Source organism: Tursiops truncatus, chromosome 6 (assembly GCF_011762595.2).
Source record: "Tursiops truncatus isolate mTurTru1 chromosome 6, mTurTru1.mat.Y, whole genome shotgun sequence".
Taxonomy (NCBI): domain Eukaryota; kingdom Metazoa; phylum Chordata; class Mammalia; order Artiodactyla; family Delphinidae; genus Tursiops; species Tursiops truncatus.
Window position 1 is genome coordinate 84,003,061 of NC_047039.1, and position 14,146 is coordinate 84,017,206.

The 14,146-nt window shown below is 35.6% G+C and overlaps 1 protein-coding gene across 3 annotated transcripts in view; it reads right to left on the reverse strand.

The window, feature by feature from the left end:
* Positions 1 to 14,146, reverse strand: part of TEX10 (testis expressed 10) — a 55,847-nt gene that overhangs the window by 15,864 nt on the left and 25,837 nt on the right. For all 3 annotated transcript variants that reach the window (XR_012332609.1, XM_073806336.1, XM_019948912.3), the window contains 2 exons: positions 9,623 to 9,711; positions 7,968 to 8,101 (listed from right to left, as the gene is read on the reverse strand). Coding sequence is in view for 2 of the 3 variants with exons in the window: in XM_073806336.1 (XP_073662437.1) it covers positions 7,968 to 8,101; positions 9,623 to 9,711 (223 nt within the window). In the remaining variant the exon portion in view is untranslated. The remainder of the gene's footprint in view (positions 1 to 7,967; positions 8,102 to 9,622; positions 9,712 to 14,146) is intronic.

A 14,146-nucleotide genomic window follows, 5' to 3' on the forward strand; every position in this document is an offset into this window, starting at 1 on the left:
CCATTTGACAAAGCCAAATTCTTATCCTCTTTGCCTGAGAGACAGCTCCAGTCTCCTCAGATATGTTGATGAATAAAAGCTGTACACGCACAAGGTGATGAAATTCCACATGGCCAAAGAAGCAGCAGAGTTGTGAGCAAAAGAATTCCCAAAGCTCAAACAGGGAAGAGAGGTGTTTGAGTTCTAACCAGCCAGCATGGAGTGTCTTCATAGAACAACCAGGTCATTCAGATGATACTCAGAAAGAGAACCTATTAATAGTAGGGCTAAAGTAGCACTAGGGCAGGAGTTAGCAAACTTTTTCTATAAAAGGCCAAAGAGTAAATATTTTAGGCTTTGCAGGTCACATACAGATTCTGCCACATATTCTTGGGTTTTTTTCTGTTTTAACAACTGTCAAAAAAATGTAAACAGGGACTTCCCTGGTGGTCCAGTGGGTAAGACTCCGCACTCCTAATGCAAGAGGCCTGGGTTCAATCCCTGGTCAGGGAACTAGATCCTGCATGCACGCCACAACTAAGAGTTCGCCTGCCACAACTAGGAAGTCCACATGCCGCAACTAAAAAAGATCCTGCATGCCACAACTAAGACCCGGCACAGCGTAAATAAATAAATAAATATTAAAAAAAAAAAAAAGTAAACCCTGCTCTTAGCTCAAGGATGGCACAAAAATAGGGCCACCAAGATTTGTCCTACAGGGCTGTAGTTTGCTGATCCTTGCCTTAGTAAAGGTTACTTGCTCTAATAAACCACCCCAACAAAATGTAAAAACAAGACACTAAAGGATAAAGGTGATAACTCAAGTAACTTGACTGCCTGCCAGAACAAAGCAAAACACTCTTTAGAAAACAACAAAATCCACCACATAAAATTTCCATTGTCCAATATACACTCAAAAACTACTAGACATGCTAAAAACATGAAAATGTGCCACATAACCAGGGGAAAAAGCAATCAAAAGAGATGACGGAATTAGCAGGCAAGAACTTTAAAACAACTATTATAAATATATTCAAGTAGTTAAAGAAAAATGAATGTAAGAGAAACAGAAGATGAACCAAAAAAGTTGAGATTAAAAAACCCATTATCAGATACAGACCTACTAGAGAATGGACTTGAGGATATGGAGAGGGGGAAGGGTAAGTTGGGACAAAGTGAGAGAGTGGCATGGACATATATACACTACCAAATGTAAAACAGATAGCTAGTGGGAAGCAGCCGCATAGCACAGGGAGATCAGCTCCGGTGCTTTGTGACCACCTAGAGGGGTGGGATGGGGAGGGTGGGAGGGAGACGCAAGAGGGAAGAGATATGGGGATATATGTATATATATAACTGATTCACTTTGTTATAAAGCAGAAACACACCATTATAAAGCAGTTATACTCCAATAAATATGTTAAAAAAAACCCATTATCTAAAATTTAAAATTCATTGGGTGGTCTTTGTTCACAGATCACATGGTCATCTCTGTAGAAAATCTGAAACAATCAATTATAGCAAGGTTGCAGGACACAGCATTAATACATAAAAGTCAAACTGCTTCCCTAAATATCAGCAATGAACAAACGGAATTTGAAATTAAAAACATAATACGATTTACATTAGCACCCCCAAAAATGAAATATTTAGGTATAAATCTAATAAAATATATATGGTCTATATGAAGAAAACTAAAAAACTCTGATGAACAAAATCAAAGAACTAAATAAATGGAGGATATTCCATGTTCATGGATAGGAAGACTCAATATTGTCAAGATGTCAGTTCTTCCCAACATGATCTATACATTCAACATAAATCCAACCAAAATCTTACCAAGTCATCTTGTGGAGATCCATGAACTGATTCTAAAGTTTATACAAAGGGGCAAAAGACCCAGAATAGCCAATATATATTGAAGGAGAAGAACAATTTGAAGGACTGACACTCACCAATTTCAAAAATTACTATAAAGCTACAGTAATCAAAATAGTGTGCTACTGGCAAAAGGATAAATAAATACATGGAACAGAAAGAGACCCACATAGTCAACTGATCTTTGACAATGGAGCAAAAGATTGTCTTTTCAACAAATGGTGCTGTAATAACTGGACATCCATATGAAAAAAAAATGAATCTAGACACAGACCTTCAACCCTTCACAAAAATTAACTCAAAATGCATCCCAACAGACCTAAATGTAAAACACAAAACTATAAAACTCTTAGAAGATAACACAGGAGGAAAAATGTAGATGACCCTGAGTATGATGACTTTTTAGATACAACACTAAAGGCACAATGCATGAATGAAATAACCGATAAGTTGAAGTTGGATGTCATTAAAATTAAAAACTTTTGTTTTGTGAAAGACAATGTCAAGAGCCTGAAAGGATAAGCCACAGAGTAGGAAAAAATCCAAAATATTCAAAGAACTCTTAAAATCCAACAATAAGAAAATAACCTAATTTTAACATCAGCCAAAGACCTTAACAGACACCTCACCAAAGAAGACACATGGCAAATAAGCATATGAAAAAACATTCCACATCATATGTTATCAGGGAAACGCAAATTAAAACAATTATGAGATACCACTACACACCTATTAGAATGACCAAAATCTGGAAGACTGACAATACCAAATACTAGCAAGGATGTGGGGCAACAGAAACTCTCATTTACTGCTGGTGGAAATACAAAATGGTACAGCACTTTGGAAATATGTTTGGTGGTTTTTTACAATATTAAATACACTCTTACCATATGACCCAGCAACTGCTCTCCTTAGTATTTAACTAAAGGAGTTGAAATCTTATGTCTACACAAAAACCTACACACAGATATTTATAGCAGCTTTATTCACAACTGCCAAAATCTGAAAGTAATCAAGATGTCCTTCAGTAGGTAAATGGATAAACTGATATAACCAGACAATGGAATATTATTCAGTGCTAAAAGGAAATAAGCTATGAAGTCATGAAAACACATGGAGGAACCTTAAATAAATATTACTAAGTGAAAGAAATTATTTGACTAAGCAAATAATTCCTCCTGCTATCTTCCTAACATCATTCAAATGTATTTTGTAAATTATACTCTTCCTGGAATTATTAAAATAATCTAATTCTGATTCTAGTTACAGCTGTCACTTAATCTATTCCTGATAAATTGTCACACTTGTAACTTTGTTCTTTTTCTGAGTTTAAAATTGCACAATGTTAGTGAAATGTTTAGACAAGTAACCTTATGAAGGAAGAAGTGTAGGTTAAAATAAACGTAACATTATATAATTTTGTGTTGTCTCTGCAAATAGTTTAAAAATAAAAGAGAACAAAATTACTCATTTGACATTTCAAAGCATTGAAAAAAGGTATTAATATAATCAAACTGCTGGAAAAAATGTGATAAAAGGAAAAATCTCTAAAACTTGTAAAACAAGCATGTAGAGAAAAAAACACACATTACATACAGAGAAACAAAAATAATAACCTCACACGTCATTACACACTACATTATGGCATGAAGCGGTACAGTATAGAAGGCAGGTTGTATTAACTTGAAGAGCAAATGGTTAAAAACATAAGCGGCAAAGCTAACATGACAAAAGTGGAGATAAAAATGGAATGATTAAAAATACTGAAACTATGAAAAACAATCAATCATGATATCTGATTACAATGGAATGCTACATAGCAATGAAAAAGAATGAACAACTGCTTACACATTAACATGGGTATCTTAGTATACTGAATGAAAAAAAAGGAAATTACTAAAAAATATTTCACTTTTAAAAAGTTCAATGACATGTAAAACTAAACAATATGGTTTGGAATTACATGCTAATATGGTAAAACTATAAAGGAGCAAGAGTATGATAATATTTAAGACAGTGTTACTCTAAAGGGAGAGGGGAAAAGCACATAGGAGTTTCAAAAATAATGAAAAACATTCTATTTCTTAAACTAGATTAATGTTTTATTATTATCCTTCAGAACTTAGTTAAAAAATAACTTTTAAAACCATTCAAAATTTTATAAATCACAAATAAAATTAACCTTAAAACCTTTCATTGGCTCTGGAATAGACATCTCCATTTGGAAACAGTATCTCTGTCTAGAGATTCCTTTTCCCTTTGTGATCTTTCCCTGTTAATTACTATTTCCATCAGTAATGGCAATGTCATACAATTCTTTCAGAAGAAATGATCGCAAATATACTAAGTGTGGGACTTCCCTGGTGGCACGGTGGTTAAGAATCCGCCTGCCAATGCAGGGGACAGGGGTTCGAGCCCCGGTCCAGGAAGATCCCACATGCCGCAGAGCAACTAAGCCTGTGCACCACAACTACTGAGCCTGCGCTCTAGAGCCCGCGAGCCACTACTGAGCCTGTGTGCCACAACTACTGAAGCCCGTGTGCCTTGAGCCCATGCTCCGCAACAAGAGAAGCCACTGCAGTGAGAAGCCTGTGCACTGCAGCAAAGAGCAGCCCCCGCTCGCCACAACCAGAGAAAGCCCATGCACAGCAACAAAGACCTGATGCAGCCAAAAGTAAGTAAATAAGTAAATAAATAAAATATTAAGAAATTTAAAAAAAAAATATATATATATATACTAAGTAAAAACTGCGTGATCCAAATCAGTGTACAGAGCTATGTTATTTCTATAAAAGGAGAAAACCAAAAGAATACATGTAATCATTTGTGACGACACAGAAGTTACCTAAAAGAATACATTTAGATGAGGTATCACCTAACACCAGTCAGAATGGCCATCATCAAAAGACCTAGAAATGATAAATGCTGGAGAGGATGTGAAGGAAACCCTTCACACTGTTGGTGGGAATGTAAATTGGTACAGCCACTATGGAGAACAATATGGGGGTTCCTCAAAAAACTAAAAACAGAACTACCATATGACCCAGCAATACCACTCCTGGGCACATAGCTGGAGAAAGCCATAATTCAAAAAGATACATGCACCCCAATGTTCACTGCAGCACTATTTACGATAGCCAGGACACGGAAGCAACCTAAATGTCCATCAACAGAGGAATGGATAAAGAAGATGTGGTACACGTATACAATGGAACATTACTTAACCATAAAAAGGAACAAAATAGTGCCACTTACACAGACATGCATAGACCTAGAGACTGTCATACAGAGTGAAGTAAGTCAGAAAAACAAATATATAATATTGCTTTATGTGGAATCTAGAAAAATGGTACAGATGAACTTATTGGCAAAGCAGAAACAAAGACACAGATGTAGAGAACAAACTTAGGGATACCAAGGTGGGGAGGGAGGGTGGGATGAATTGGGAGATTGGGATTGACATATATACACTACTGTGTATAAACTAGATAACTAATGAGAACCTACTGTATAGCACAGGGAACTCTACTCAATGCTCTGTGGTGACCTAAACGGGAAGGAAATCTAAAAAAGAGGGGATATATGTATACGTATAACTGATTCACTTTACTGTACAGCAGAAACTAACACAACAGTGTAAAGCAACTATACTCCAATAAAAATTAAGAAAAAAAAAAGACTACATTTAGAAACTAGGGAGGGAAAACAGATGGCTGGGAGATAGGGAATGGAGGAACACTTTTTACTATTATCCTTCTATTCTTCTAAATTGTACTTTGTGATAATACTCCAAAAAAAAAACTAGAAAAATAAATTTTTATACTAAGGCTGTCAAAAACTATATATTTCAAGTAACTTCACATGAAGAGGCCAACTTAAATATGGCAAATTTTATCCAAAATAAAACTGAAATCTTCACTTAAGAACTTCAAAAACTAAAACCAAAACTTTCAGATTTTTCCTAATGTATGTCTTAACATTTCAAAGACAGCAACCTTGAAGTTTAATACATGTTTTTGCCAAATGTACACTCAGAAATATAACTGATCACATTTTCATGACAATTGTGTCTTGGCTTTACACAGATAATTTAATTGTCATAGAAAGATTAATGGAGTTGTCCAAGTTACCAAACTAGACACTAACAAATCTATGCCGGGAATCTGGGGCCCACTTATCCCCATACAATGGTTTTTCCAATACAGCATGATACAGTTTTAAAACATTAGAAACAGTCTGTCCTACAAAACAACTACCAATACTACTGTTGGCAAAACTAAACTTCCCAATGCAGTATTTTTTTTTTTTTTTTTTTTTTTTTTGCGGTACGTGGGCCTCTCACTGTTGTGGCCTCTCCCATTGCGGAGCACAGGCTCCGGACGCACAGGCTCAGCGGCCATGACTCACGGGCCTAGCCGCTCCGCGGCATGTGAGATCTTCCCAGACCGGGGCACAAACCCGTGTCCCCTGCATCGGCAGGCGGACTCTCAACCACTGCGCCACCAAGGGAAGCCCCCCCACTGTAGTATTCAAGGCCTCAATCTCAGTCTTTCTTAGCTCTCTTCACTTACTATGGATTAATATAAAATTTTAGATATTAAATAATTAGGTTGGTTACCCAATTCATTATTTTTCACTTTTTAAAATCCACTAATTTTTGAGAGCCTATATATGTTCATATATATAGGCACCAGGGTAATAAAAAGAACAAAGTGTCATTGGCATGACCTAAGTATTGTGATCAGAGTCAAACAAAACCATGAGAGAAATGTGTTAAACATCTACAAAAGGTACAGCCCTAAGGGACAGGAAGAAAATGAAGAGTATTCAGGAACAGAATGAAAGAAGTAGTAAATAGATCAGTTGATTTTAATAAAATCAATCGGTATCGCAACAAAATAGATGTAGGTTCTAGAGACTACCTTGTTGAGAACACTGACAAAGCAGTTTAAAAAAAAAAAAAAAAAGGCTTATGGCCTAGCAATTAGGAGTTACAAGAAAAGAATATAGTCAGTGTCCTAACCAAAAACCTTCTGAATCATTAAAAAAAAACTGGCCAGCAGAGAACATAACCTCAGAATTTGCAAGGTTCAAACCACAATTATTTGGGATGACACAATGACATTCCTACTGGGCAAGTACCTTTCCAATGCAAAAAAACAAACTGAAGAAATAAACAGAAATTAACTAATAGATACATGTTTTTAGAGACTCAAATCCTTAGTATTAACAGTTAGGATGTTTTTACATATTTGTAACACAGAAGACAATTTTGACTATTAGGGTAAAAGATCAGCCCTGTAATTCCAATTTAAAACATATCAATAATTAATTTAGACTTGTGGTTTTAATTTGAATTTCACTACAAACAGTACCGAAACTTAAAGATATTAAGATTTATCATACTTATATAAATTTATTAGATATTTAAGATTTACTGTAACATTTGTGAAGGTTTGTCAAAAAACTGAACTACTTGACGAATAGTGAATATATTAAGTTATTTAAACAGTTTTAAAGTTTTAAACAGTTTGTAAAAGGAATAAAATATAATCAAAGTCTCCCTTTAAATTTACTATATTTATCTAAAAAATAAGATTTGTAAGTTGAACTTAAAAATTTAAGGAGAAATTAGGGTTTAAAATTTAACTCTGCTAAACTATATACTAATTCTTAAAACCAAAGGAAATGCCAAATAATCTTTTCTGATTAGAAAAACCCACCTTCAGGATACCAAATCCTACCCTAACTCTTATTCATCCTTCAATACCTAAGTCAAATTCTTCCTTTTCTATGAAGCCTTTCCTCTTTTCCATAGATGGATCCATCCTTTCTTCCCTATGCTAGACAAGAGAAAATAAATTTGTCTCTATCGTTCAAACTGCTAATTTATTCTATTGTATTGGCATAACTTATAATGAAAATACTCTTTTAGAAACATAAATCTTCTATCCAAGGATCACAAGCACTTTCAGAACATGGATTGTGTTTTATACTACTCTGAATCTCTGAAAGTATCTTACACAAGGCAACCCTAACATACAGCAACTGTTGGTGGTTGATTAACTGAATTCTAATAATTATGAGTTTCTTTTAAAATGGACAATTACCTCTGTTACGTCCCAATGGTGTAAAAATTGATCCAAGTCAGTAAGGTAAAGCAGCACAGGGGAAAGCTGTGTCTGGATGACATGAGGAACTCCTCGAAGGCTCTGAAGCCAAGTCAGCTCCTCTTTTGAAAACCCTAATTTGGGTATAAAGAAAGCCAATAAATAAATAAATCACAAGGCAAGTGACTTTTTTTTTTTTTTTTGCGGTACGCGGGCCTCTCACTGTTGTGGCCTCTCCCGTTGCGGAGCACAGGCTCCGGACGCACAGGCTCAGCAGCCATGGCTCACGGGCCTAGCCGCTCCGCGGCATGTGGGATCTTCCCGGATCGGGGCACAAACCCGTGTCCCCTGCATCGGCAGGCGGACTCTCAACCACTGCACCACCAGGGAAGCCTGTGACATTCTTTATTAATTTTTTAAAAACAGATGACATGTATCTTCAAGTTAAATTCTTCTTTAAGCTACCTTGTCTCCTCTGAATTTCTGTATTTCATGTATAGTATTTTTAAAAATAAAATGCTAGCAATGTAATGTAATGTAGTAAAATTCATATAATTATGTTCACAAAGGATGTAACCTGACTCAATCTATAATATAGCAAGAAACAGGTTTTACCCCTAATATTGGGGGCATTACCACCTTTACTTAAATAAAGGTGCCTGTGAAAGGCATCATCGTTCTAATTAATGGTAGGTTTAAAAAAGCTATTGAACAAGTAAAATAATATACTCATTCATACATATACCAAACTCTATATTCTCTTACATGATAGCCCTTCAAATGTTTTAAAACTACTCCATCCCTCCTAAGTCTTTTTTTTCAATAATGCAGTTCCTTCAACCATACCTTACATAATAAAATTTCTGATTCTCTTACCACCTCTATTACACTTGGCCTGACCTATACAGACAACGTGCCAAAGTCCCTCCTGAAAGATAACTCTTGGAATGATCAGAATACTTGCAATGTGGTCTGACCCTAGCTACCTGCTTTCATGTTTTCAGATAACTATATTTCCGTGAACACGCCCTAGAGAGTCATCAACTAGTTTGGAAGCCACACCGCACTACTGATTCCTAATGAGTTTCCTAAAACCACTAAACCTTCTGACCAGTACTACTATTAAAACATAAAGCCTTCACCTCCATCGCAAATGTGTACATCCAAAACTATCAAATAAACTTGTAGGAGTCTACTTTTATCTTTTACATAATATTTATCTTGCTTATCAGAACCTGTCAAGATTTTTTTGGATTCTGACTTAACATATTAAGTCTCCAAATTTCAAGTCTTCAGAAAATTTCAAAGATTCTCATCTTCATCATCCAAGTACAAAACAAAAATACTGAGACAGTATATCATTTAAAACAATAGTAATAATACTTAGAAATCGAACTTATAACATTTCTAGACTCATTTTACTAATTTTGCTTTGAGGTCAATGGAATGCAAAAAATGGCTAATTGAAATCTGATATCCTTCCTATCATGTTAAACATTTCAAACATGTTTAAAATGGATATTCTGTTCATCAACTTTTTCAAGTATGCAATGGGGTTCAAAACTTAGAGCCAAACAGGTATGAGAGTAAATCTCAGAAGAATCTTCATACTAGGCTTTTTTCCTTTCCTTAACTCGGCAGATCAATGTGATTACCTGTAAGTGTTGAAAATAAGAAGCTGAAATAGTCCACATCACTCATCAACCAGTCTTTAACTGAAGACTTCCATCCAGAAAATGATGATCTATAATAAACAATGGGAGAACTATTACGAGAAGTGACCACTTGAAGACTCAAGAATAAAGCACAGTATATATAACCATTTTTCTTTATTGAAAACAAGTCTAATTTAATATTTTAAACAAAACCCACAGTACGTATTAACTTTATATATAAGGGTTCAAGTACCACAATATGGAAAATGTAACTTCTAACTTATTTATATTTATGTAAAGTTTCACTGAAAAGCATAATTGGTCCACAAATATCATACAAACTTAAAAAATTTTCCACACCACTTGAAAATCAGACTCAAGGAGCCAAGATAAAGTTTTCCTTTTCAGTAGTATGTTCAGCTGCTATGTATTTACTGCTTGATTTTTATAAAGTCTTACCTTGCTTACATAAATGAGTTACGTTTAAACAAGTTCCTGCTTCCTACCTAAGCAAAAGTATCTTAATTAGGCAAAGAATACTTCAATTTAAAGCCACTCTAAGATAACTATGTGTTCCTATTCTTTTCGAAGTTGTAACTAGGTCTACTTCACAATATTGTGGCTGAAGTACTGGTAGGGGACTCCAGGGAAGAGCTAAATGTACAGCAGCTTCTCATTAAATGAGGATTAGTTGGTTCCTGCTATAAGATCAGTTTCCAGTGACTCCTTTAAAAACTCTCTTCAAGGTAAGTCTAAGAAGGAATAGAGCAAATGTCAACCATGGATATAGCAAAAAAAAAAAAAAAAAGCTGAGAATGATCAGATCCAACAAGCTAAGATTACTAATTTTTATCACAGAAATCTGAATAAATGTCACACAAAATTAGGAATTTCTAATTCAACTAAAAGCACTAAAAATTTTTTACCTATGAAATAATTGTATTTATTAACATTCTTAAAAGTTGGGGAGTTAAAAATAATGGAAACACTCTTCTGATTATCATTCTCACAATAAGCAAAGGGCTATGGAGGGAATATCGCAAGCTAAGAGTCTATATCAGAGATGCTCAGTGGAAAGGAGTACAAAATGATGATTAGAAAACAAACTAATATCCTCTTGAACCCAGTGAAAAATGTGCCATCCAGTGGCTAAAGGGGGTAGGAAATCCATTTAAGAGTCTAGTTTGGACAAAAGACAAGCAATATATCACGCTGTCCTTAAAACTATGATGAATATATATACTATCCAAGCCAGAACACTTCTGAGAGTAAAAGGGGATGCTATTACTAAACATGCTGGGACAAAAGAAGTAAACTAGAACTGTTCCTGGCAGTCCAGCTCACATATTCACCCTACTTAAAAACCAAGCCAGGGGCTTCCCTGGTGGCGCAGTGGTTCAGAGTCCGCCTGCCAATGCAGGGGACACGGGTTTGTGCCCCGGTCTGGGAAGATCCCACATGCCGCAGAGCGGCTAGGCCCGTGAGCCATGGCCGCTGAGCCTGCATGTCTGGAGCCTGTGCTCCGTAACGGGAGAGGCCCGCGTACCGCAAAAAAAAAAAAAAAAAAAAAACCAAGCCAAATTTCTCAGTCCAAGAACTTCTCCCTTCTCTGATATTTTTATCTAACAGTGTACATTACCTTTCCACATTTACGTCTTATGTTCCCCAACCCAGCTGTAAATAAACTAGGAGCAGAGAGGATAAGGAATGAGTAAGGGCCAGTAGAACAACACAGATGGGGGGAAAAAATCAAACTCAAAAAGCTCTGAGTAGATGGTAAAAAAGGTAGGAGCAGGAATTCTAAGTACACTTTTTAAAAGACAAAATGAAGACCAATGGTTTTTTAGCTGATGAGTTTTTCACACATGGAACACACGGATATTCTTTGCTGGTAACCTGCTCTTAAAGTCTCTCAGATAGAGACAGCAGAGCAACAGAACAGTACCTGAAGTGAACTAGATCTCACAGTCCAATTAATGTAACATGAAAAACAGAAATTAAAGGAACATTTCAGGAAAATTAATCTGGCAACAATGCACAAAATAGATGGGACTAAGAAGCAAGACTACTTGCTGTAATAGTACAGGTGGGAGATAATGAAAAAGCTGGCTAGTTTATAGTCATGATCAGGGACAGAAAGGGATATTTTGAAGAGAAAACTAAACATATGGAATAACCCAGGTTATTTCTAAGAAAATATTCTTAAATTCTAAATCTAGGAAAAGTGATACAATAATAATGCCACTGGCCTGAGAAAGTTGAAAAGTTCCAATTTTGTTTTTTTTTTTAAGAGAGATTAATTTGAATAGGAACAATACATCTATAGAAAGAGAAGTCTACTAACAGACTCTGTGCAAATACTAAAAAGCAAAATTTAACTTAGTGGACTTTTAACTACAATGACATTCTGCTCTTAATAATTATAAACCCCTATGACCAGTATTTGTAAATTAATAGATTTTCTCAACACTCACCACAAATCCACAAAAAGTAAAAAAACTTTTGAAAAAATCCTTGACAAAAGTTACTAAGCATAAGTCAATCATAACTGATAAAGATATTAAATATAGCTTCCAAAGAGAATCAATTTCAAGAAGTGTTCAAAAGGTGCTTTTAAATGAATGTTAAAACAGAGCCTCCAATAGTTATATCAAAGGAACAGTGCCCTCCACTGGAAGTTTTATTAACTTGAAACCACTTAAGTTATAAGAAAAGAAATAATATTTCTTTAAAGGCCTAGCATTAAGTGCTGCACTAGACAAAGAGCAGGGCTTTGTTTTTTTTGTTTTGTTTTTTAATTTCTAAGAAAGGAAAACATGGGAAACTTGTTTAGAGTACTTCAAATTAAGACCAAGTCTTTCTTTAATGCACATGAACACAGAAATAAACCTTGAATTTTCACACACAAACAACACATTGCAAACAGCTCTCTTTTGCTAAAAGGAAATGTTATCAGTTATGAAGCACATTCTAGGTGACAACACTCAAACGTATGTCCTATACTGGTATGAAGAGACTGGCAAACAAAGCTAAAGAAAATCTACTAATAACGTGAGCTACTCCTACTGAACTGGGATGGGGATCTGTACAAGAAGCCACAAGGAAGCTAGTCTTTAAATTTTCAGTTCTGCCTAAAACCGTATCAGACCCTGTCCATAGGCCACAATTATTAACAAATATTGCTGAATACTAAAGTACCACACCTGATACAGACATGGAATTTTTAAGAATATTCTGAACACTCGCAATACGAAACACTATTAGTTATAAGACCTTTCAGAGTAAAATGGTACAGTCACTATGGAAAACAGTATGGCAGTTCCTTGAAAAATTAAACAGATTACCATATGATCTGGCAATTCCACTTCTGGGTATATAGCCAAAAGAATTAAAAGGAGTCAAACAGGTATCTGTACACCAGTGTTCACAGCAGCATTATTCACCATAGCCAAAGAGTAGAAACAACCAAGAGTCCATCAACAGATGAATAAACAAAATGTGGTATAATGGAATACAATGGAATATTGAATATTCAGACTTAAAAAAGGAAACCGTGAAACATGCTACAATATGGATGAACCCTGAAAAGTTACACTGAGTGACATAAGCAAAACACAAAAGGAAAATATTGTATGATTCCATTTATATGAGGTTACCTAAAATAATCAAAATCATGAAGATAAAATAGTGGTAAACGGGGGCTGGGGGAAGGGGAAATGATTAGTACAGAGTTTCAGTTTGGGACGATGAAAAGTTCTGGAGATGAATAGTGGTGTTGGTTGCACAACAATATGAATGTACTTAATGCCACTGAACAGTTTTAACTGTATACCTAAAACTGGTTAAAATGGTAAGTTTTATGCTATGTATATTTTGCCACACACACACACACACACACACACACACACAGATATTTCAAGTGATTCCTTGTCTGAGTCTACAAACTTATTTATTTCGTCAGCTCCATTAAATTCTGAGCTCGCTTCCAGAAAGGAAGGTCTGTACTGCCATTTCGTAACACCAAAGGTTTTAAGCACAGTACTCTCACCTGCCACTGATCCCCTTACTGCATACTTTTTTTTTTTTAACATCTTTATTGGGGTATAATTGCTTTACAATGGTGTGTTAGTTTCTGCTTTATAACAAAGTGAATCAGTTATACATATACATATGTTCCCATATCTCTTCCCTCTTGCGTCTCCCTCCCTCCCACCCTCCCTATCCCAACCCTCTAGGTGGTCACAAAGCACTGAGCTGATCTCCCTGTGCTATGCGGCTGCTTCCCACTAGCTATCTACCTTACGTTTGGTAGTGTATATATGTCCATGCCTCTCTCTCGCTTTGTCACAGCTCACCCTTCCCCCTCCCCATATCCTCAAGTCCACTCTCCAGTAGGTCTGTGTCTTTATTCCTGTCTTACCCCTAGGTTCTTCATGACATTTTTTTTTCTTAAATTCCATATATATGTGTTAGCATACGGTATTTGTCTTTCTCTTTCTGACTTCACTCTGTATGACAGACTCT